Source organism: Oryzias latipes, chromosome 13, assembly GCF_002234675.1.
Source record: "Oryzias latipes chromosome 13, ASM223467v1".
Lineage (NCBI taxonomy): Eukaryota > Metazoa > Chordata > Actinopteri > Beloniformes > Adrianichthyidae > Oryzias > Oryzias latipes.
The window spans coordinates 21,961,491-21,987,353 of NC_019871.2; the positions used below are offsets into that span (position 1 = coordinate 21,961,491).

A 25,863-nucleotide genomic window follows, 5' to 3' on the forward strand; every position below is an offset into this window, starting at 1 on the left:
CCTATTAAAACACAAGAAACACGGAGTAGATCTTTAAATTTTTACATGTATATTTTTAAAGTCTAAATGAGGACAGAATCTACGATGGTGTATGGCACATGTGTCAAACTCAAGGCCCGGGGGCCAAATGTGGCCCGCCATGTCATTTTATGTGGCCCGCGAGAGCATAAAAGTTTTTAATTTCTTAAAATAAAAAAATAAAAATAGTGTGTATTTATTCCTATCTAGGGGGAATTGGACTTGAAATATCGGATTGGGCAACTATACATTAGGACTTAAACACTGTCCATATAGCCTAACTTGACAGAATCAAATATAAAATAATTTATGCTAGAGTAACAAGCAAACATTTGTTTTCTATGCAACTGTAATTGTCACTTTAAAAATAATAAATAATGAGTTATTTAACATAAAGGATAGTTAGTTATTTTTCATTACATTTAGTTACATGTATAAGTTACATCCGGCCCTTTGAGGACAGCCGCTAAAGTGATGTGGCCCTCGGTGAAAATGAGTTTGACACCCCTGGTGTATGGTAAAGGTGTGAGCTTAACCTTCCAGTCTCTGGTATGTTTGAAAAGCAAAGAGATGCGATTCTTAGTGACTTACCCTCAGAGACGAACGTGAGCTTACTGACTTTTATTCCTAGAATTTGCTGCTTTTGTGACATTTGGTGCTTTCTCAGCTTCACAGCAGAGACAGAGCAGCTGAAAGATCAGTGGGTGGACGCCATGAAGAATGCCATAGGCGAGGCCCTGTCCACCAGTGAAATAGCTGAGCAAATCTGGGAGGAGCCAAGCAACAGTTTCTGTGCTGACTGCGCGGCGCCGAAGCCAGAATGGGCTTCCATCAATTTATGTGTCGTCATCTGCAAACAATGTGCAGGTTTGTGTAAACTGTTGAGGTTTGAAGGAACGACTGTTTTTATGGGATTGTATTAAATATAAATAGTGTTTTCAAATGTATATTTTTATCATGACACTGTAAGTCAAGTATCACGTTAACCATTGACTGTATATGAGAACTGGACCAAGCGAGTGGCTTGTCATCCACAGAAAATGGTTTACTCCAACCAATTGAAGTCAATTCAGTCGCCATTTTCTTGTGATATGATCTCTGCCATATTGGATCCAGACGACATCAGTAAGCAGTGATTGGCCCAAGTCAGTCTGAGACCTTGTTTATATGGTTTATATGCTTTTGCCTCACAGCATGAAGGCCCCTGGTTCAAGTCCCAGCTGGGGGACCTGAACCAGAACACCAATGCGGGAAATTTCTGTGTGGAGTTTGCATGTTCTCCCGGTACATGCATGGGTTTTCTTCGGGGACTCCGGCTTCCTCCCATAGTCCAAAAACATGCTAGGAATCATGTTTTTGGATCTATTCATAGGCGACCTGTCCAGGATGTCCCCTGCCATCGCCCACGAGTGGCGAAGGCATCCGAAAGGGAGAAAACAAATTTAGAAGATGAATGGAAAAAAAAAAAAGTTCAAAAAGATGCCAAACAATCAATGGTTATTCTGACAATAAGAATAACTGAGTAATAGCTGTTTATTTATCTGAAGTCTATGGGATTTAGGCTTCTTGGAGCCCATAGGAACTTCATGTTTGGAAAGCCAGGGGGGAGGAGTCACTCAGTCCAATTTTCAGAATCAGTCAATGACAGTAATTAAAAAAAACTCCTAAATTGTTAATTTGTTCATGTTTGTTTGATAGTCAGGATTTGATTTATTTTTTTTAAACTTCTTTGTTGGTTTTAGGAGAACACCGAGGACTTGGTCCAAGTATTTCCAAAGTTCGGAGTTTGAAGATGGACAAGAAGGTGTGGACAGAAGAGCTCATTAAGGTATACAAACAGAACAGTCATTGTCAGGCAGCAGTTTTTTTAAGAAGTGAAGTACATTTTGCATACGGAATCTTTAAAAATGTTTTTACGATTCCTATCATTACTATTGGTGTTATAGAAATTCAGGTCTAATGTGAACTCCAATAATTCTATTGCTCCACATTCCAGGAGTTTTGAAGCTGATGACAGTTAATTTAATTGTTTTACTAAGCAGTTTCACAATAGAAATAATAAACAGGGATGATTTAATACTGGAGAGAAGAACATTTAAATGAATCGGTTTGGTACTTTCACCAAATTGAATGGATGTGAAGATGGATGCTTAGCTTTGATAATTTTCACTAAATGTAGGAAACGAACACAAAAATAAATTTAGTTTTTTCTTTTTTAGCACAACTTTTTGAAGCTTCCACTGCAATGTATCTGCCTCCATCTAACCCTCTCCTCTGCATCCTCCTCACTCACACCAACTACCTTATCCACATCCACGATCCTCCTTTTTGGTCTTGCTCTTTCTAGTAGCTCTAACCTCAGCATCTTTTTACCAACATCATCACTGTTTCTTCTCTCAAACAATCTTAATCTGCTTCCCTGCATTTATATCCAAAAGATCTACCTTGAACTTTTCCTCTGATAGTTTAAGTCCTGATCCTGATCCTATCCATCCTTGTCACTTCCAAAGAGAGCCTCAACATCTTCCTCTCTGTTACCTCCAGCTCTGCCTCCTGTCTCCTTCTCAGCGTCTCTAAACCAGACTATTTTGACCCATGGGTCACAAAGGGTTTTAAAATTTGACAAAAGAGCCGGACCAGGAGCAGATGCCCATAAGAGAAAGAAAAAGCATGGAATCTAAACAAAAACGTGTTATAATTTTGATAGAAAGTTGATATTTATATGTTTCATTCAGAACATTTTAGAGTTTTTATTTCAAAACTGTGACTTTTGTTCTCATTGCATTGGGTTGAAGTCCCTCAAAGAAAAAGCAAGTTTAGAGAAATGATGCATTCATGTGGTGTTGGAATGATCGAGAAAAATTACTGTCCGATTTGGGAAGCACACATAAATGTAAAAAAACACAACTTATCTTCCAACCCCACATGAATGCACAATGACTTTCTACACCTAAATAAAAGTGCACCATCTATGGAAAGACACGAGAATTAGAGGGAAAATGAAACGATAAGGATCATAAATATAATTTATCCCAGTTTGGCGGAACATATTAAATAGTTTGCCCACCCCTGCTCTAAACCAACAACATGACTACTCTCACCACAGTTTTCTGCACCTTTCCTTTCATTCTTGTTGACCTGGAACCTTCACCTGTTCCACCTGCTTCACCTCTTTCCTCACTCTCGACTTCTCTGGACTGTTGACCCTGAAAAAAATGATCATGCAGCTGACTTTGTTTTCTTTGATCAAAAACAGAGCAGGCAGTTGACCTTTCTCTTCCCTCTTCAAAACAAACAATGCTGGTTCTCTATCAGCAGACAGAGGCGGTGCAGTTCTCCATGAGAAGACAACAACCAGAGCAGATCCTGGTTTCTCAGAAGCTTAACCCTCTCTTAGTGACTTGGAGATTATTTTAGTATTATTTATTGCCAGTATTGCAATACAACATTGTTCATAAAACCGTTAGAAAAGTGAAGGAGCCTCTGTTTCAAATGTTTAGTTTCTTTTCATGACGGATGTTCATTTTTATTAAGAAGATGCCTTTTGTCAACCTGTGGAATAGGTGTTCCTGTTCCTGGGCAACGAGCAGGTGAACAGTTTCTGGGCAGCTAACGTCCCACCAAGTGAAGCTCTGACACCCTCTAGCTGCAGCGAAGACAGACGGCGATACATCTCTAACAAATACCGCCAGGGCAAATATAGGAAGTACCACCCCCTCTATGGCAACCAGAAAGAACTCAACGATGTAAGTCAATGACTTTAATCCTGCTGCATTTATCAATGTATGTGTCTGCATTTTGGATCATGTACTTAAACGTTCTGAATGGGTAAGAGTCTGTAAGACGTGTTTGGAAATAAGTTTGTTGGAAAACAGGAACGTGCGACAAAACAAGGTTTTTGTTTGGCATGATAGAATTCCTGCTGGGTTCGCACTGGAATGCATCATTTGTTTGGTGTTTTTTTGGCGGTTTATTCAGCATCTTCATATCTACAAGTGTTTTTAGTAGGGGTGTAGGAGAAATCAATTTGGCGATGCATTGCGATTTTTCATTAGACTTTTTTCATTAGAGAGAGTGTGTGTGTGTGTGTGTGTGTGTATATACATATATACTTATATATATTATATATATATATATAAGTAGGAGCTCACACCTCCTGTCCACTGAAAATTAGATGTTAGTTAAGAACTTAGTCATATTCCATTCATATGTTTGCAAAGCTGTGAATTACTGGAGACTTTAACACTTTTGTCACCAGCAGATGAACTGAAAGCAGTCTGTGTCTAAATTAGGCTCAAGATATTAATACTCTTTAATCTAGGACTGATCAACAGGAAGAGAACAGCATGTTTTTTTTTAAACTGTCAGATTTTTTTTTTAATAGTTCAGAGCTAAGAAGTTGTTCATAAAATTATCTTTATTTTGAGATGACTGAGTAACCAAGGGGACTTGCTACTTCTGTCTGAATGTTTTTATTCTAACTGGCTGATTCAAAATTAAAACATTTAAGTGACTGTTTCATTGTTTTGTCGTTCAGTTTAATTTCTAGTTTTCTAGTTAAAAAATAGCTGAAAATGAATCTGATTATTTGGAAGGTATGTTGTATTATAAATGCCATTAAAGTATATAATGAAGGTTTTTTATTTTGTACTTTACTTGGCTTCTCCGTTTTTGAAAGCCTATAAACTCAGAAGGGCTTTTTAGTTCAGATAGTTTTACTCTCAAAAGTGGCATTCAGGGTCGTCGTCTGCAGTGGGACATTTGGGAACCGCCCCAGTCATTTGCACAGCTGCACAGCCCCGACTCTGTGGCAGCTTAACCCATTTACGCAAAAATGTGAGCAGCTCACACATACTGAGTCACATCCAACACCTGACTGTGAGTCTCTTTTTCCTCCTGCAGCTTTTGGATTTGTGGTGTCTGTATGAGCGTACTTGTGACTCACTGTGGGGGGGGGCAAAGCAGTTTAGTGGTTGGCTGCTGACCCTTTATATTCCTGATGCTCTCATTTTATCTTGAAGCAGTCATGTTATGGTTTCCACCAGTTTTGTCTTGAACGTTTCAGCCTTTTATTTTATTTTATTTTTACCTGCATGCTCTTTTAAAGAAGAAAACATCTGATCAACTTCACCTGTGAGGAGTTGCTTTGCAGCAGCTTCATCTTCGTTTCCATTTCCACAAAGTGTTTTTGTTTTGATAGCTTTAGATTTCTCGCTTTGTGAGAGGGAAATGTGACATCATTACTCACCAATTTAACTGGAATGTGCTTAAGCCCCGCCTCTCCCTGTCTCCTCCTCCTCTGCTCCTCCTTCCCTCGCCCTCATTCTTCAGCTGGGGCTGCTGAGGAAAGTTGATCTCTTCTCTCCTAGCTTTGTCTTTGACTGTTTTCTGGATTTTTTAAAGCATTTTTGGTGGCTGAAAGCATCCCAAACGGGTTGTGTTGTGCCTTCCTGTTGTTTGCTGGCAGAAACTCTAAGCAGGAATTGAAACTTGAAGGTGAGACTCTTTGTGTTGTGGTGCCTTGAATTTTTCAATTGCTGAGCGTTTTTAAAGCATGTGTGTGTTTTTAACGCTGGAAGGTGTCAGGGCAGAGTGCATCAGAGTTTACTGAGGGATCTCGGGGAGGTCTCTGTTCCCCAGGTTCGTCTTCTGTGCCCGGGCCAGACAACATTGCTGTGTGTTTATCAATGTTTGCCTCACTAGGGTAGACATGTTGACATGCATATTAATGTGCATGTGTGGGCATGCTTCAATGCCTATTTTGTCATTTGTATTCATGTTTGCTCCTTGTGTCCTCAGAGTCTACATAGAGCTCATATGTCAGTGCACACTTTGCACTTTCACCTCCTATATAGTTTTTATTGGTATTTGCCAAATTCATATCTGTATGGAAGCAGGAGACCATACAGAAAACCTAAAGTGACACCCTATCACATTAGGACCTCTTCATTTTCTAACCAGGTGAATTTTCTTCTTTGTGTTTTTAACAAACAGCATACAAAGAGGAAACAAAAGTAAAAGATAAAGCATGAACCCTGGCCAGAGCATCAGATAAATGTTTCCTGATTGGAAACATGTCTCAAAAGCACCAAAAACCAGACAGGAACTAAGCTCATCAGGAGTGTTTGTGTAGCAGCTGCAAAGTTAAAGATTACCCAGAGTCACCTGAGTCAAAACTAACTAAAGGCTTTGGGAAACAGGAAGCAGTTTTTTCTCTCTTCACCCTAAAAGCTTGTTGAAAGTGGATATAAACGTACGGAAGCTTAACTTCCTGAAGCTTTACTGGTGAAGGCTCTGCTTCCCATTTTACCTCTGTACCTTTTATCATCAGGATATGACAGTTTGGTATTGGTAGAGTTATAGAGAATTTGAAAATAAAAAAGGAACGGTTCAGATCAGATTCAGTATTTTAACAGGAAGAATTGAAGGTCTGGGAAGTCCCACTCAGATCATCTTTTGATCTATATACATAGCATACCCAGAGGTCTTTAAATTATGATTATACCGTTTTTGGCTAAAGTCAAAAAGCCTGTGTTGGTTGCCTTTTTTCCTAGGACATAGTTTCTGCAGAGCTGCAGTAGCTCATTAGAAATTGACCTCAGAGTTGTGGGCGGACCAACGAAGCAATCCCGCCTCCTTTTCCTCTCCCCATCGCTGAGCCGGCAGCTTGTGGCCTGCCCAGCATATTTTCTGCGTCACAAATAAGGTTTTTTTCAGACGGCATTTTTTTCGTCTGCTCCTGATTCACAATGATTTGAATAAAGATATACTAAGGAAATTTTAAGCTTCATTTTCCTAATCGATGTCCTTCATCATCAGAAAAATGCCACAAGAACATGTTAAAACACCAAAAACATCATTTTGGGGAGTGGAAAACACCTGAAATGGTTTGGTCTCTGGCCTGTTTAGAGATGCTCAAATGAGAATAATTATAGATGCTTACCACAGACTTGTTTGTGTCCAACCACCCCAAATTACTAAGACCTGGTCACTTTTGTCACTCCAATGACTAACTGTCCTTCGTCAAAGATTCATGTTGGATCTATTACACAAGAACAACCTGAACTATCTTGAACTATCATTGCAGTTCAGTGACGGTATTTAAATGTTGTTCTCAATAGTACTGATATTCAAGCCCACAAGACTGTGAGAAAATAGTTATTTTTTTCCAGCCTTGAACTAATCAGATCGTTTGTGTGTAAAATATTTTGAGAATGAGAAGGACGGGCAGATTGTTGCTTTTTTGTTGTTGTTGAATACCCTCACTGGAGGATCTCCAGATCTCCTGTGTCTTCCAGTCTTAGCCATTTTTGGGTCCAGCTTCCTCATAGTGGGCTTTTTTGTTGTTTCTATGGCCTCCTGATTGGCATTCAAATGCTTTGCTTGTGGGTTCCTTCTGCAAGATGGTGAGATGACAAGTCCTGGAGGGAGCAGAAGCGCTTTTTCATGCTGGAAAGTTTAGGAAGATGCAGTGTCTTAAGGTAGATTCTATGGCAGCCATATAGTTTTTGAGGTTGGTTCTCCTAACACATTATCTGACTGAAGTCTGGCAGCTAGGGTTGGGCGATGTCCCTTAAATTGGCCGTTGACGATGTTTGCTGTCAACCATCGGGATGGACGATGACATCGTCGGGGGGGGGGGGGGGGGGGTATTTTTACATTTTTCGTTCTTATATAACTGCTATTCGTTTTTTTGCTTTTTTCATTTTATTTCCCAACTGATGACTAATCTGCGATGATCCAGTATAAACTGAGGGAAGTGACTTTAACAAACAAAATAGAAAAGAAGTAGTCCGCTAGTAGAACCGGGTCTAAAAGTGTGTGTCTGAGCACAGCTCGGATCGTCAGCACACACAGCGGTTTGAGCTTCAAAGCAGAAATGTCGCTCAGTCCTTAGAAAACATTCAAACAATCACGCGGATTTGTGTTTCCAGTCGTGTCCCGACTAAATAAAGGCTGATGTTATTCTTACATGTTTACGTGCAGCCAGCAAGCAGCACCACCCAAAGCTAATGTTGTTAGCCCGTGTTAGCATACTGCTATCCTGGCTTCGTTCAGAAAAAGCACTGACCACACGGATTAAAATTCAAATGATGAGCGAACAGGTGTTTCATAATAACCGTAACATTATTAAAGGCACGTTTAGAAGACCGTCTCGTATATTACCGAGCTGACATGTCAATGTATATAGCCGCTCGGCGCTGTTTAACATTGTTTTGTATTGAATTGTTACATACAATAAAGTTTGAAAAAAAAAAGCCGCTCGGCGGAGTTTATATCCTTCCGTTTTTCAAACCCTACTGCGCATGTGCGAATGATTTATTCCGACGGAAAGTGTGACCTTAGTGAACGTTTTTATATTCTGAAAACATTTTTCTGGGCCCATGTACACGGTTGGATTCTAATCCGACCATTGATCCCATCAAGATATTTTGTACATGTAACCGCGGCTTATGGTGTCGACGCGCAACGTGGCGGGGGCGTGGCATCACGATGGTGGTCTCTCCATCGGGATGTCAGTCACCCATCACGATGGACGATGATATCGTCCATCGGCACAACCCTACTGGCAGCAACACAAATTCTTTACACCAAGGACTTTTTTTAAAAAAAATTGGCCCAGAGGCCCACTGTTTAAATGTTTTCTTCAGCCCTCTTTAGAGCTGAATAATATCCGTTAAGCAGGCGGCTGAAGGTCAAATAAAGGAATCTGTGTGGGCTCGTCGGATAAAAACAACCATCTGCTGCTGCAGAGATACTCACATTTTTCTATCAGTTTACACCTGTTTGCTCAGCTTTTAATGCTCAGAGTCTCACTAAATTTGAGGCTTTTCCAGCTTGTTCCATCAGATTTAATGGCAGAGGAGTTTTCGGTTTCCTGCTTCTGCCTGGAGATGTTTTCCTTTCGCCTTTTCGTTCTGCACCTCCACTTCCTTTAGTCTGTCGCATTCATCACTGAGATGATGACGGCATGACCTCACATGCTTTAATATGTAGAAATGTAGAGTATGCTTTAGGTTCACTTAAGAAGCTCACATCTTTAAAGATCAGTCTCTTTGTGTTTCAGTTTCAAGCAAAGTGCAGTCTGACACTGATTAGTGTCAGACTGAAATGCTTTCATCTGCATTTCATAGTATTTTTTTCTTCAGTTCCTGTCATTCCTCCAAACTTTGTCTGAAGTAAATGCAGCGGCAGCTGGAAGCTGGAGATCTTCAGACACACCCAGATCAAGTCTTTTCCCCGTCTCTGCTGCTCTCTGGGGGAAACGGGGTTTGAGTCTTGTTCTCCCTTCTCTCGCTTCTCTTTGAAAGTGTTTTTACATGACGCCCTTTTTCATTGGAAGCAGATGTTGAGGGGCGAGGTTTTTAAACACAAAAACAATCCATTTCCTCATTGTTCCTTGCTTTGATTGGTCAACATCAAAGTCAGCAAAACCCTGGCTCCAGCAGAACCTCCTTCTCCCAGACGGGTCTCTGGGCTCGCAGCAGTCCCTCCTTTTTTCTAATTTGTATTAAACGTTCTAACTAATAATCCAGATGCTGTAGTGTCACATGTTCAGCAGAATGTGAAATATGAAACTGAGGTTGACAGCAGTTGCAGAGGAGCATACGCTTGAGCTCAGTTTACATGTGATGCTGTTCATCGCAGAGATACAAGGCTTTGAATTTAGGCATGTTCTTTGCTGGAGCTCATAGAAGGATTTGGATGGAATATTTGGGTGAAGTTTTTCTAAATGAATGCAGATGATTTAAAAATGATTCATCCTTAAAAGAAAAATGAAAAAGTGGCTGTACTGAGACTGTTTGGATGTAAGGAAGCTTAAAGCTTTTGTTGTTTTAAACTGAGAGGTTTTTTTTATGAAGAACAGAAGAAACTCTTGGTATGAAGATGAATGGAGGACTTGAAGAAGCACTGTTCAAACCTCATAAATCAGCCTACAAATAAACACACTTCAGTTAAGTGAAGTTTTACCCTGGTTACTTGTTGATTTTCTCTCCTTTGTTCTTGGATTTTTCCCCCCTCCACTGTATTGTTTTAATCAGAAAATGTGGGACCACAGTGGATCTTTATGATTTGCTCCATATGGATCTGCCCGTAGAGAAGAACAATCATGAATGTCTGGGAACCTATTTGTCTCCAGACTGCTGGTCCAAGCTGTGTGGCACAACAAATCCAGTTGTGTCTGTGTGTTTTTTTTTTTTTTTTTGATTGTGTGTGGGAATGTCTTTTGCAATTGTAATCTCTGGTAATTGGCTTGTTTGTCTGGATATATATATAGAGGCTCAGTGCAGCTTAAACCGAGGAGGGGCTCCGTCTCGCTGCGTGCGGCGGCAGACCGCTGTGGAATTTCTCGGTCACACTCAAAAGAGCTTTTGGTTTGTCGGTGGGAGTTTGAACATCTGTCTCTCTGTCATGTGCATCTGTATGAATCAGAGTTCCTCCCCTGTCTAAAAAAAACCCCTCCTCATCCCTTTTGTTCCATCACTAACATTAGACTCATTCTGCACTCTCACCTTCTTAATAAAGTTTACCAACATGGAAAAAATGGATGGATATTGTCCCACGCTTATTCTAAAACTTGCTGCACATTAATTTGAATCAACCTCAGAAACTAAAACAGTTTTCTAAATTTTTAAATATTCTTCTGTTTTGACCTGTTAGTTTTTTTCTTGCGGTGTCAGAAAATCTTCAGTTCTTCTTCATCTAACAATATACATGTGAATGCCTTACACTCAAAATATCTACTGTTTGTACCAGTGATAAGTATTATTTTATAAAGTAAGTAAATGTTTATTGGCTGAATACTATAAAGCATTCAACCCATTCTTTTCCTGTTTCTCTTTATTTCTTTATTATAGTATCTTCTGCCATTTTATCCCCGCTTATCTCCTTCTACGATTTTTCAGCTATTTTAACCACTCAACTATTAAAATCTTCAGCTCTTTCAGCTTTTTCCAGGTATGACTTCCTTCAAATCCTTGTACTTTTCAAGATATTCAGGATTTCAGGGATTTTTGCCTCCATTGGAAAAACCTGGGGGATCCTTGGTGTTGGAGACCCAGTGCTGGCATTTTTTATGAAATATCTTTTATCTGGCTATACTGGTATCAATTTGAAATGGTGCTCAAAAGTTTTTATTATTCATTTATTTATAAGCAAACATTTAATGAGCGTCTTACATTTTGTGTTCCACTTAAACCCTGACCACTAGTTGGCAGCGCACCCCACCAAGCCTCTTTCAGCAGCGCTGCTTAAAAACAAGATCTCGCGAGATCTCATGGTTGATATGTAGTAGGCCTGCACAATATACCGCAAATTTATCGTTATCGCAATATCCAGCTCTGCAATATGCATGTCGCAAAAGACGGCGAATATCGCAATAAATCGCAAACTCAAAATGTGTTAAAACAATCTTCTAGCAGCTTGAAGCATTTACCGAATCAAATAAATCCCTTTATGCTTTGACCAATCAGATGGACGCCTTCCCATTGTTGACCAATCAGATGGAGGCCTATTATGTTAACCCTGGTCCTGAAGAGCCTCAACCCTGCCTGTTTTCCAGCTCTCCTTAACCAGCTTGCTGTTGATTGGCTGACTCAAGTGATTTCACATCCTGATTGACTGAACACACCTGATTTTGGTTATCATTATCGAGCAGTCTAGGGAGAATTGGAAAACAGACAGGGTTGAGGCTCTTGAGGACCAGGGTTAGCCACCCTGACGTTTGTCCCCCATGTCGATGAGGGTCATTTGGAGTATAATTTTTAAACTGTTGCAATGAAATGGGAATGATGTTTTTGTTTATTTTTCTATTTGTTTATTTACCGCAAATTTATCGTTATCGCAATATTGATCACTAATATCGCATATCGCAAGTTTTCCTCATATCGTGCAGCCCTAATATGTAGCCTTCTCATTAGTCTCATGGTTGTTACACAACTCAATCACCATACAGCTCAGTTTTTACTGAAATAGGTAGATTGTTGGAGATTGTTTATTTATTGTGTCTTTGGTTTAGTCCAGTATCCATTTGCTACCTCATAAAGTACAGTTAACCAGTGTTGGAAGTACATAACCCTATATTTTCTTAATAACACTTTAAAATCCTATTGATTTAGGCAATTTTAAGCTTTTTTTTAATACTGAAAATATTTCATTGTTAAAACCAGACAGCATTAAATGTTGATTAAGCATTTCTTAATTTATTCAAATAAAAGCCATTAGAATTTTCTAGGGTAAAAGCAGCTTGTATGTGAGATACTTTGCAGTGAGTATTGCAGATCGAAGCATCCAACACTGAACCGACCCGCTAAAAGTCAAGATGAAAGTTACCAGTAGACCATGATCAATTAAAAGTCTTGATCTGATTTTTAAAACACTCCATGGAATTCCTCTGACAAAGAAGAAATAGAATTTCAAAGACGGGGAGCAACCATTTGAAATGCGACATCTCTTGTTTTGTGGCAGGTTTTTGGAAGAGTTAAGACTTTGGCTTGTAGACGTCAATGATTGGGCTGAAGAATAGGAAGTTAAAAGTATGTATGTAGTATGTGTTGAATTTAACTGGAAGCCGCTGGAAAGAGTACAACAGCAGTTTTATGGAAATCTCGAAATGATTTAACAAGTGTTTTTCAAAACAAGTAAACAGAGAACAACAAACTAGACGAGAAAAGAAAAGCTAGAGTTATTGTTTCCAGGTCTGATGTAGATAAAATGCCTTTTCATTTTGCTACATTTCTCAAGTGATGAAAACAGTTGGAAACTATTTGTTTTGAGTGACCTTCCAGAAACTTGGACTTGTCAAACAACACCCTGAAGTTTTTGAGACTCGACTGAACAGAGACGCTCAAAGGCTTCGTCTAAACTCAACGAATTTTGTTTAAAGTTTAAAGTTTAAAAGTATCTGAAACTTTTTGATGGGAATGGGTCTTTTGAAGTTTGAGAACAGCTTCAGACCAGGAGCTGATTAAAGTCCAACTCCTCCATTATTTGAGTGAAACTTGCCAATGTTGTTGCAGTGACCTAATTAGAACCAAACAAGGAAGTGGTTAAACAGACCCTGGAAAGCCAGAAAGCAGAAAAGGAACTCAACAAACAGCAGAAACACAAATGAATCTGAGGTGGAGGTCCTCATCTTCTGTGTTTTCTTCTCCCTCCAGGCTCTCTGTATAAACGTGCAGTGCAGTGACTTGCTGGAGACGCTAAGTCTGATCTTCTGCGGCGCAGATGTGAACTGCTCGACAGGCATGGCAAGCTGCCCCACCCCCCTGTCCCTGGCCACTACACACTCGCAACTCTTACAGGCGGAGCTGATCAACCTGAACCTCAACACAGGTACAGTAGGTGTGCACGCCCATGCTTCATTTATGGGACATTTATACAACATTTTGTGAAGCTCAACACACTTTATCCAGCAGAAAAATGGAAATGATTGATTTATTAGATAAATTATTACCCAAAGTTTCCTCTGAAGCTTACTTTGACTTATTGATGTTTCAGTTTGCAGCTCTCATGATGCTTTTACCTTCAGTTTTACACTGGTGTTTGACATGAAAAAGTCTGGTTGTTTTTGTAGAATTACCATCAGAAATTATTCAGGAGATGGATCCACCTCATTACCAGCCATCTCCGTGTGTGTCCCACAATGGCTTCCTGTTCAAAATTGCCTCCATGGCCCGGCCCATCACAGAACGCAAGAACAAAGAAGGTATGCATGGGGGCCATCGGCAGTCCTCCCCCCGTCCACCAACAAAAGAACACCTGTTGCATGAAGTTAAATCAGCACTATGTTCCCTCACTATGACACAATTCACCTTTTGTGGTCTCGCTGTATCGCAGATTTTTTACAGTGCAATTTGGCACGCTTTATTTTTTTTTTAAACAATGGCGTGTTCTGCGTCCTGATTGGCTGTGGACCATTGCCAATTGACTTCCTCTGTGCCTTGGCTTAATTTTATTTAAAGGTTTCAACTTTGAGATTTTGAACAAGAGAGAAAAGTTTGAAAATGATCATGTCTGTCTGAGAAAAAAAGTATAAGCATAAAATGTGTAGTGAGGAGTATTGCAGCCTTAAAACATCAGTAATATTTGTAAAAAATAAAGATGAATACTTCACAGATTTCATGTATTGTATTGTTCAATGAACAAGGGACCACTTTTATAATTTGGTCCCCAACCCCCGGGCTGCAGACAGACGCCGGTCTGTGGGACAGTTGGTACCAGACCGCAGAGTAAAAAAAACAAAAACGCATGACCTACATTTTTTCAGTTTGAATTTGGAAAACCCCTGGATTCTCCCCACCACATCAGTCATTCTTGACACATGTCAAGTCACTCGATCATAGGTGTCAAAAATCCATCTGCTACTTTCTTAAAGCTGCTGCGTTGACTGCTAAATTGAAACCCCCAAGCTAGCACAGTTAACCAAAAATCTAATGCATTTGGAAATAACCTGTGAAAAAACAGAAGAACCTTTAACCTAATTGGAAAAAGAAATCTGCATTTAACTGACAAAAAACATGAGTCTTTACTCCAAAGTGAATTTATTGTGTCCCCACACACCATAATGATAAAACATGTTATTCAGCAACCAGCTGTCTGATGTTATGAGGATGTTGCTGATAAAGTTGTTCAAAGGGTGGATTCAAGTTTAGAGTTATATTTAGGAAACACCAGTCTTGGTGTGGGACGAGGCTGAAGTTGGTAGCTTCCACTCTGACAATTATTACGGGTTAGAGGGAAAATCTATGTCCCATTTGAATCGTTCCTACATAAAATCTAGGATGTAAACTAAGTTTAAACCAGCTATTTTACATGTATTTTGCAGAGGATGAAGATGCACTTTACCCTCAAAAGTTAAGGGAAATTGGAAGCTTAAAAAAAAAGAAGAAGAAATGGGACGCCCACTTTACCCTCATACAGGCCGGTCTGTGAGAAACTTTGACATTAAGCTGGTCGGTGTTCCTAAAAAGGTTGTAGACCTCTGGTGTTTTAGGAGATTATTAGATTACTTTACATGTCTCATGCACAAGGGATTCTTGATATCATGTAAGGACATTTCTTTGTGTCTTTCAGAGTTCAGTCGCCGCTGGTGCACACTAAACGATGGGACCTTCAGCTACTATGACAGTGACAAAAATGCAAACCCGAACAGATCTCTTAAGATGTCAGAGATCGTCTGTCTGGTCGTGGATTTGCCAGAAAAGCACGGGTAAACACTCGCACGCATCACACACAGATTCTAGGATTCTGGTCCGCCCTTCATGTCAATTTCATCTCCTTCAGGTACGACTACACGTTTGAACTCTACTCAGAGTCTGAGAGGCTCTACTTGTTTGGCACCACCGACCCAGACAGTCACAAGGAGTGGGTCAAATCTATTGCCAAGGTAACAATTCATTCCACATCAGTTTGAAATTATTTCCAGTGGCAACAATGAATGATCTAAATATACAGTTCCAAACAGAGAAATTAAAGATGCTAATAAATTAGCAAAAAAACAAAGTGGCTTTAACTGTTGGAGCTCTGTGCCGCTTTTACATAGAAAGTGTCAGGCGTAGGATGGTGTAAAGATATAGCAGCAGTGTTTTTTTTTAACCCTCCACTGTCATTTGCAAACATTAACACCACAACGAGCAACAGCACGTTAAGCCTGAGATCAAAGGAGTGTGAGGTCAGAAGAGAGAAAAACAGTTTAACCTGTGCTGCGTTTGGTTCTCACTGAAGTAACTGAAGGAAGACTAAGTGCTGCTGCAGTGAAGAATCAGAAGACCTGTTTTTATTCTGCTGCATGGAGCAATAATGGACTTATCAGTCAATGAATGTAGCATTTAAATAATTATGTAAATTCTATGCACTGTGCACGGGACCCGAAACAGAACAGCAATGGGGGACCTTTCTGTGAGGGGTTTGCATGTTCTCCCCATGTGCATGCGTGGGTTTTCTCCAGGGACTTTGGCTTCCTCCTACCGTCCAAAAACATGCTTCACACAGTAGTGGACAAAATAGTTGGTACCCCTCAGTTAAAGAAAGTCCACAATGTTCACTGAAATGACTTGAAACGTTCAAAAGTAACAATAAATTAAAATTTATTGAAATTTAAATCATCAAAATCAGCCATTACTTTTGAGTTGTTGATTAACAGAATTATTTAAAAAAACAAACTAATGAAATAGGGCTGGTCAAAAATGATGGTACCCATAACTTAATATTTTGTTGCACAACCTTTCGAGGTAATCACTGCAATTAAACGGTTTCTGTACTTGTCAATAAGCCTTCTGCAACTGTCCACAGGTATTTTGGCTCACTCCTCATGAGCAAACTGCTCCAGTTGTCTCAGGTTTGACAGGTGTATTCTCCAAATGGCATGTTTCAGCTCCTTCCACAGATGTTCAATGGGATTCAGATCTGGGCTCATAGAAGGCCACTTCAGAATAGTCGACGCTTTTCTCTGAGCCATTCTTGGGTGTTTTTGGCTGTGTGTTTTGGATCGTTGTCCTGTTGGAAGACCCATGGCCTGCAACTGAGACCAAGCTTTCTGACACTAGGCAGAGCATTTTTCTATCCAGAATGCCTTGATGATCTTGAGATTTTATTTTACCTTGCACAACTTCAAGACACCCTGTTCCAGATGCAGCAAAGCAGCCCCAAAACAGAACTGAGCCTCCTTCATGTTTCACAGTAGGGACAGTGTCCTTTTGGTTGTATACTTCATTTTTGAGTCTACCAACATAGAGCTGATGTGCCTTACCAGAAAGCTCCAGTTTTGTCTCATCTGTCCAAAGGACATTTTCCCAGAATGCATTTTTGCAAATTCCAGTCTGGCTTTTTGATGATTTCTTTTCAACAGTGGTGTCCTCCTTGGTCGTCTCCCATGAAGTCCACTCTGCCTCAAACAACGACGAATGGTGGGATCTGACACTGATGTACCTTGATCTAGGAGTTCTCCTTTAATGTCTTTGGAGGTTCTTCTGGGCTCTTTGGACACAGTTCCAACTATCCGTCTCCTCAATTGTCATAAATTTTCCTCTTCCGGCCACGTCCAGGGAGGTTGGCTACTGTCCCGTGGGTCTTAAACCTCTGAATAATATGTGCCACTGTCGTCACAGGAACTTCAAGCTGCTTAGAGATGGTTTTATAGCCTTAACCTTTATGATGTTTGTCTATAATTTTGTTTCTAATGTCCTGGGACAATTCCCTCCTTGGCTTTCTGTTGTCCATGTTCAGTGTGGTTCACACCTTTTCACCAAACAGCAACGTGACTATTTGACTACCTTTAAATAGGCAGACTGACTGATTATGGGTTTGAAAACAGCTGTGATGTCAATGAAAGGACATACCTGAGCTCATCATGACCCCCTGGGCAATTAGTTCTGTCTTTTATGGTGGTACCATCATTTTTGACCAGCCCTATTTCATTAGTTTGTTTTTTTAAATACTTGTGTTAATCAACAACTCAAAAGTAATGGCTGATTTTGATTATTTAATTTCAACAAATTTTAATTTATTGATAACTTTGACCGTTTCAAGTCATTTCAGTGGGCATTGTGGACTTTCTTTCTTTAACTGAGGGGTACCAACAGTTTTGTCCACCGCTGTAGGTTAATTGGTCACTCTAAATTGTCCCTTGGTGTGAATGTGAGTGTTCATGGATGTGTGATTGTGGCCGAGCAACAGACTAGCGACCTGTCCAGGGTGTCCCCGCCTTTGTTCACAAGTGGTCGGGATAGGCTCCGGCAGCCCCATGAACCCGAAAGGGATAAACTGGTTGAGAAGAGGAATAAATGAAAGATGAATGACTGTATATTCTTGTTTAAATTCTTAATAAAGCAAATTAAATATTGCGTAAGGGTGACTGTGAGACACTGTCCACACGTTGTCGTTTGTAGAGCTTAATCCCGGCTGCAGCTGAGCCGCTGCTGAGACTGAACTTCGAGCGCATTGGAAAACTTAAGTATAAAGACGGCTTGAACCTGCAAACATCCAAGGTCGGCTGGTTTGCGCTTGTGGGCTCCACACTTCACGTTTACCTGGAGAGCAGCAAAGGAGAGAAGATCCATCTCCGGAAGCTGAATGAACTTTGTGAGTGTGGTTTGTGGAAGCATTTTGGAAAATCTTACATTTGTGCTTTCAGATGGAAGGTGTGGGAGGTGATAATATTAATAATACTTTTTTCTTTGTTTTGAAGCCATTCAACAAGACAATGAAGTTTTGGTTCTGGTGGAGAAAGGCAGGTGAGGCATACATAAAGTCAGACTTTATTTTTAATATGACTAAAGCAAATGAAATTTCTCTTTTGTCAAAAAAAAAGCTCTAAATCCTTTTTCTTTCATTATTCTTTGGGGTTTTTTTTGTTCAGGACTTTGTACATTGAAGGAGAAAGGAAGTTGGACTTTGCTGGCTGGTGTGGAGCCATCCAGGAAGCAGCAAGGAGTGGAGGAGACACGCTGAGCGAGCAGCAGCTCACAGAGACGGACGTTCCTGTCATAGTTCTGAGCTGCATCAGCTTCATCACACAGTACGGTAAGAGAAAACGTACAACCGTACTGTAGGAGGAGCTCCACGCCGTGTGTGTCCTGCAGTCACCATCTGCTGTGAGAGGACCCTCAACACTCAACAGCAGGAGACTGACAGACCATAATACAACAAAGAAACTCTGTTCCTCCTCCGTCTTACTCTGCTTCTCATTCGCTGCTCTTTGTCTTGTCTGCTTTATCGCTCCATCATCGTCTTTCCTCCCACCTTCATCAGAGAAAAACTGCTGCAGTGTTGGAAAGCAAAGTGAAGCGAATGTCCTCATTCCTCTGATCACATGATTCATTCTGAAGAACTTGAAAGACTGCCTCTTTATTCCTCGTCGGTTTCTTTGAAAATCAAAAATCTTTCCTTTCTGGAAAAAAAAACATTCTTCTGGATTAAACTAACTGAGTTTTTGAACTTTAACGAATAAGTTTTCTCTGATTGTGTCAAACTGAATCATTCCTGAAGGCAGTTTAAAAAAATGCAATTTTGAGCTTAATTTTCTTTATATATGTCATCCATCATCAGAAAAATGCCACAAGAACATGTCAAATACACTAAAAACACAGTTCTAAAACACTTAAATGTAATTTTATAAAGTAGTGAGACCCTGTGGTGTTTACATTGGTGACGAACCCATTTATGTTCCCCATTATTCGGTTCAAACCTTGATTTATGGTTCTCTGTTTTGTTTTGTGCATTACAAACAACAACAACAAAAAACAATCCTGAAAAATTGCAAAAAGCATTTGTTTTAGTCTTTTTAAAGCACATGAGGGTTTGGTTTTTCTTCTTCCTCTTTTTTCATAAAGTGGACTGACAAGATTTTCATTTTAATGGACTAAACTGGTTAAAGCTGAGGGGTTGGGTTTCTTTACGATATTGCTATTGGTCATTATTGAACCAAACTGCTGCTTATTCATATGTAAAATGCTCTGCAGAACATTTGCCGCTTTAGATTTTATGTTCTCCTCCTGAAGGGGGTTATTGAGATTTTCCTCTCAGTAGGAAAAAGAATTGTTGTGAAACAATAAAGTTTGAGTACTTTGATTCATTTATTTATCTTTAAAGTTTGATCAGATCAGCAATTCCCATAATGCACCAGATTATATAATTTTAGTCTATACCAAAAGTCACTGAGGTAGTTTTTCTCTACCCATCTTTGAGTTTATTGCATTATTGTTTCTCCCTATGCCTTTAAATCTTTAGGTCTGAAATCAGAGGGCATTTATCGTAAGAGTGGTGTGAACTCTCGCGTGGCGGCATTATGCGAGCGATTCCACAGAGACGCTCGCAGCCTGTGCCTGAAGGAGGGTGAGCACCAGGTGGACGACGTCTCCAACACCCTCAAACGTTTCTTCAGGGAACTGGAAGACGGGCTGTTCACCTCAGAACACGCCAGAGACTGGCTCACAGTAGCTGGTGAGATTCATTTTACGTTTGTACACTTCAAAACTCCCCAAATGTCGTGCTCTTGTGTGGGAATATTTTCCCTGTTTTCAGAATGTTTTATGTCCTTTCTGTGTGTTTTGTGATGCAGCCGGTGATCTTGAAAACTCAAAAATCTCTCAGTACAAGGACCTGTTGAACCGCCTTCCTCGTGTCAACAGGGCAACACTACAAGCTCTTATCAACCACCTGTACTGGTGAGAAACAGCTGACGAGACAAACAATAAAAGGAGCTCATGTTTCATCCGCCGGTTGTTGGATTCACTGTGCGTCTGTGTGTTTCAGTGTGCAGTGTTTTTCTGACCTGAACCAGATGAACCTCCACAATCTGGCCATAGTGTTTGGTCCCACTCTGTTCCAGACTGATGGGAAAGACTACACTGCTGGGCGCGCCATTGAGGACCTTATACAGCACTACATACTCATCTTTGAGGTCGGGCTTTAGTACAGACCAACCAGTATCAGAGATTCTCCACAGAGCTGCTCAAACGTCCCTCATAACCGCAGAAAAAAAGAAAAGCTCAAGTCTGCAAATTGGAGTTGTCAGAAATCAGTTCTCTGAGGGAAATGAGTGCTGCAGGTGCACAAACTGTATAGTGGGCCCTTGCTATAAGTCAGTGGGAGGCACATTTCTAATAAACTACTGCCACTCTGTAGAAACTGTCCTTGAAAACGACAGATTTCTGGATTTTGGCTAAAAACGTCAAAATCATAAATTAAAGAAGAAACTGGGAACGCTTTAAAAATAGATCAAAAGATGATCGGAGTGGGATTTTAAACAAGAGAAAGTGTGAAATGTAGGTGTATGGCTAAGGGGTTTTACAGTCTTAAAACATCTAGAATCATATAAAAAATAAAGATGATTGCTTTGAGAATTTCGTCTTTCACAGGTTATTTTTAAAACATCGTTCCCTCAATAAACGAGGAAACACAGTCTACAACTTCTAGGGAAGACATTAGGGAACACATTTGTAAAATACAAAAAAAGCTCTTGTCTAAACGGTTTACTTTGTACTGAAAACAGCTGCATGCAATTTTTACTACATGACATTCTACCCTGCAGTTTAAACATGTAATGTTTTGTGTTGTTCATGTTGGTTCATAGGTTGATGAGCAGCAGCTAAAAAGACAGCTGGAGGAGATCAAAGCCATCCTGCAGATGCACGAGAAACTCAACACAAAGTTTCCTGTGAGCATTTTAAGAAATTCCGTTCAGCATGTAGAACAGAACAATGCACCATGACTCGCTGCTTTCTGCAGGCTGATCACACTGGAGGAGCACTGATATGGTTGTTTTTATCAATTACACTCTGCAGCCATCATTTTTTCATGCTCGCATTAGTCATTGAATACTTCACTGATGTGTAGTATATCCTTCAGATTCGGTTTTATTTGTTTTGGGGAGATCCGAGGTTTGTAGTCAGTGACAAAAACTCATTCCATCGTTTCTATAGAAAGAAGTGGTCACTGTTTTATTTATTTAATTTTAAAGTTGCATTAAGTTAAGTGCCATCTAAGGATATGAGAGGAAAATTCATGTTTTTTTTCTCTAATAGTAGCATTTCTGTAGCAATAAAACTTTATTGCTAAATTTAAAGTTACTTTTTGTCATCTCTCATGTATATATTAGCCACGACCGGAATTTACTCCAGCTCCCAGCTTCATCTGTACTGTGTATCTTGAAGAAAAAGATGGGACAATAGAGCAGAGTGTGCAGGTAAACGTACCGATGGCCAAACGCACTGTTCTGCTCTTGTCTGGTTGTGTTCTGAGCCACAGTTGGAGCCAATGCAGGTTTCTGTTCTGTGGACAGATTCCTGGTTCTATGACGGCAGCAGAGCTGACATGTGAAGTTTTGGACAAGCGTAACATCCCTTTTAAAGACAAGGAATACTGGAGCTGCTGGGAAGTCTGCGACAAGGAGGAAATGGGTGAGATATTAAAGGATGCAAAACAGCCATGGATAAAAAAAAAAAAAATCCCATTCTTTTATTTCAGCTTTGATTCCATGCACCCGTACTGGGGGGTTATCCGTACTGTTGCTGCAGGTTTTTGGGTTGTTCGGGGCTGTGTAGGGTCATAGAGAGAAACAGCTGCATCTTGAGGGGAGCTGTTGTAAAGATACTTCATGCTTTCATAACTAAAGATGGAAAGAATTAACAAAATGACTTGGACAATGACACAAACCAAGAAGGCTCTTCTCACAAATGGGTGAGAAGGTGGTGCTCAGAGGTGGCCTATCGAATACCAGCGGGTGCATCTGGCAGATTTTGTGATTTTTGTGTGAACTGTCTAAAGCCGTTACAGGTGGATATGATCTGGGCCAGGGCACGCAGGTGGCCTGCATAAAATATTAAGGTCATAGTCTGCTACGTGAGCCTGTGGAACCAAAATGTTTGCGCAGATATTTTTTCTATGAGCATGCTGCAGGCGACAGGTCAAAAGGAACACTTTTAGCAAAAGTTTGGGTGAGTAAGGGTGTAGTAGGTGAGAGGAAGGTGGGTCGTAGAGATTTTCATCTTTTCAACCCCACCATTCTTGTGAACTGCGCAAAGGGCCCTCAAGTTCTGTTTACAAAAGTGCACGTTCATTGCGTGCCCCATTTTTTTTACCCATTTTATGCCCTTAGACAGTCCAAATCCAGCCTTAAGGTCAGTTGTGAATAAGGCTTTACTAACGACTAGAGTGTGGCATAAGGGCACTTAACGACAGCATCACTGTGTGCAACCCTAAAAATACTCCTAAATACACTCACCACACACAAACAACAATCGCACATTGATTCCATTTTTGAAAAACTGCCAGACGCACCTTTGCTCCTCTCAAGACGCAGCCGCTCTGATCTATGACCTTCTACGGGCCCGGACAACCCAAAAACACACAGTACCCGTACAGGTCAACCCGTGCATGTGTCTACACTTTAAAGAGCAGGTTTAAAATGTCTTCCTTCGCTCATGCTGTGAATCTTTTAGTTTATTATCTGTGTTCTTCCTTATTCCTCAGAACGTCCTCTTCATTATCAGGAACGGGTCTTGGCGATTCTTCATTCTTTAGGGACCAATTCCCATTTACTCATTAAGAAGCATCCCGGCATGGACGGAATGCTCATCTACTTGTGTGAGAACCTAATTCTTTGTCAATAATCTCTACATTGTCCGCCTGAACTGTTGGATAATCTGTCATTATTACCTCCAGCCACTAAGTCGGATGCCTCCAAACACGGGATGATGAAATTCAGAGAAGAGCGAAGCATCCTGGGATTGGGACTGTCTTCCGGAAATTTCCACGACCGATATTTTATCCTAAGTTCGAGCAACCTCAGAATGTACAGAGAAATTAGAGTAAGAGTGACTGCAGCAAACACGACCAAGGTTTTTATTATGTGACTTAAATGGTTTCATTTTTTTGTGTTGATCTGCTCTGTTCTTTCGCTCTGTCAGAGTAACCGCCCAGACCGGGAATGGCCCACGAAAAACTTGAAGGTTTATAATGGAATCAAAAAGAAACTTCGCGCTCCCACATGGTGAGAAAACATTTCATCTTATAGGAAAATGTTAAAAGGTGTTCCTGTTTGAAACAAAGGAGAAAATCAAAAGATGCAAGTTAAATATCATCATTTTTTTTCATTGCTGGTGACATTTGATTTATCAGCTGCCTGATGTTGAACATCTGTAGAAAGTTTTAATTTTGTCCATTTGTATTTTCATTTCTCTTTTATTTTCTTTGGGTACAATATACCATTTAAAACCACTGGGCTTGTTTTTTTACATGGTACAGTCTTACATTTACTGGATTTATTTAGGGACTTAATTCATGTTTACATATTTTTTTACATGAAAAATGCGACTAAAACATTCCTGTTTTTTGTGGCTTCAAATCATAGAAATGTTTAGGAAAGTCAGTGTTAACTACACCTAAAAGTAAACTCACATTTAGTCCCTGTAACTGATGCTCAACAGTCACTAGGGGGCAGGATAAATCCAAGAACAACCAAAGCAGATTGTTATAGTATTTCATTTGTCTTCTCTGTTTCCAGTTGGGGTCTGACTGTTGTGTATGAGACCAAGAAGCAGGAAAAGTCTGAGAGGCAGCAGTGGTGAGTCAATATCTTCAGCAGCATCCAGCTAATTACATGTTCTGGGTCAAGTGTTGCTCCTCAAGTGAAAGCATGCAAGCAGTCGGACTTTGCTGTAAGCGCCTCTGTTTGCTATCCGTTTTTCTCCTCAAGATCACATTTATGGTATCAATGTGAGCATAATCATTGCAATGGAAGGCTCTTTGAGCTCAAAGGTGGAGGGTCAAGTCCCTGCAAAAAAGGAGGAAAAATATGGTCCCCAGCTATGATGCATTTGTGGACGCCACACTGCATCCAATCACAGCACAGCTCCACAGTCCCTTTGGTTTTAATCAAAACTACAGAACTCATATTTGAGAAGTTTTTTGTTTTGCCCCACTGAACCTGCATTTTTCAAATTTATCCGTTTTTAATGTTTCTAAAGAAAATTTGAGTTTATATTACATGGATTGCAAATAATAGTGTGTTTTTGTCCATATCTTCCTAAAGCTATGTTCCCACTGCCCTCAGTAAGGCATTTCCAGAAAAGAAAGATCTTTGTAAACGTGCGTATATGCGCGTTTCAGGCTTCCACGTTCAAAACTCTTGCGTCAGTGCTTAGCTATGCAAGTTTTTTATAACCGCAATTTGGATTATAAAAAATGAATATCCGCTGTTTTGAGGATGCTAGCAATAAACAGAACTTTTTCCATGAGTTCTGCACAGCTTTGACATTTCGCACTAAGCCTCTTTCAACTGTAGGTGACAGACATATGCTAGTAAACAGTAGAAAAAGAAAAAAAACAAATAAATCTTTCCCTACTCGTCCAGAGTGAACACCATGAGCTGAAATAGATCTACATAAAAGAACTGTTGTTCTGTAGACTTTTGTGGTCACTGAAGCTAAACAGAATCAAAGAATAACAAAGATACCTACACAAACACATTTATCATTTTATTTTGAAAGGGTAATAACCAATAAACTTCCTGGTAGCTTTAAAGCTTTTAAAACGTATGAACACAGCTAATATGTGTGCAGCCACACATGCTGTTCTGCAGAATGCCTGCATTCCCAGCAGCAGTGGGAATGTTGCACCGTTGGCCGTTTCATCCCTTCTTCTGCTCCTTCATGTGGTTCACTGCAACGAATACCCTTGGGAGGAAGGCGCAAATACAGCCAAGGGAAGATTTCAGAACTAAAAGAAAAAATAAGAGCCTGAAAGGCAGACACTGAAGAAAAGGATCTAGAAACATGTTACCAGGCTGTCCCCTGTTGTTTATGTTTATGTGGTTTTTCCAATTCCTGTCAAGGTTGCTGGGACCTATCCTAGCTACTGATGGGTGAAGACGAGCCTGGTTGTGTCGGCAGTCCTTTGCAGGGACTCGTCGGTCATATTTGAGTCGTTTTTTAGCGTCTTGTTTCTGAAACTGTACTCAACCGCAAACCGATTGACCATGAAGGAATAACTGAATCTAGCAACAAAACTACACTCTAAATATTTGTAAGTAGCTTTTTACAAACCGAAAATACATTTTGTGATGTTTTGAAGCTCAAAACAGAAGATATTTATTGGTTTGTATCGTCAAGGCCAGTTTTCGGGCACATTCAATGACCTTTTAAGAAGCCAATTGCGGAAAACAATTTTTGGACTCCTAGCTGATGAAGATTGTCATTCTTCCTGGGGACTTTTTTTTAAAATGAAGTCATGGCAGTCTTTACTCCTTGAAAGATTTTGCCAAAGCGTAACATTTTAAGAAGACTAAAATCCAGATTCAACTTCAAGATCTTGTTGGGTTTAAGACCTGAACATTTTCCATTTGTT

General features: G+C 40.1%; 1 protein-coding gene across 4 annotated transcripts in view; it reads left to right on the forward strand.

The window, feature by feature from the left end:
• Positions 1–25,863, forward strand: part of arap1 (ArfGAP with RhoGAP domain, ankyrin repeat and PH domain 1) — a 62,796-nt gene that overhangs the window by 28,925 nt on the left and 8,008 nt on the right. For all 4 annotated transcript variants that reach the window (XM_004075811.4, XM_020708392.2, XM_020708391.2 and 1 more), the window contains 20 exons: positions 686–885; positions 1,761–1,846; positions 3,582–3,764; positions 13,179–13,353; positions 13,595–13,726; positions 15,094–15,229; positions 15,304–15,406; positions 17,907–18,099; positions 18,206–18,251; positions 18,377–18,540; positions 19,747–19,959; positions 20,078–20,183; positions 20,272–20,419; positions 21,092–21,175; positions 21,617–21,703; positions 21,800–21,917; positions 22,990–23,103; positions 23,182–23,327; positions 23,427–23,509; positions 24,023–24,082. In XM_004075811.4, coding sequence (XP_004075859.2) covers positions 686–885; positions 1,761–1,846; positions 3,582–3,764; positions 13,179–13,353; positions 13,595–13,726; positions 15,094–15,229; positions 15,304–15,406; positions 17,907–18,099; positions 18,206–18,251; positions 18,377–18,540; positions 19,747–19,959; positions 20,078–20,183; positions 20,272–20,419; positions 21,092–21,175; positions 21,617–21,703; positions 21,800–21,917; positions 22,990–23,103; positions 23,182–23,327; positions 23,427–23,509; positions 24,023–24,082 — 2,577 coding nt within the window. The remainder of the gene's footprint in view (positions 1–685; positions 886–1,760; positions 1,847–3,581; positions 3,765–13,178; positions 13,354–13,594; positions 13,727–15,093; positions 15,230–15,303; positions 15,407–17,906; positions 18,100–18,205; positions 18,252–18,376; positions 18,541–19,746; positions 19,960–20,077; positions 20,184–20,271; positions 20,420–21,091; positions 21,176–21,616; positions 21,704–21,799; positions 21,918–22,989; positions 23,104–23,181; positions 23,328–23,426; positions 23,510–24,022; positions 24,083–25,863) is intronic.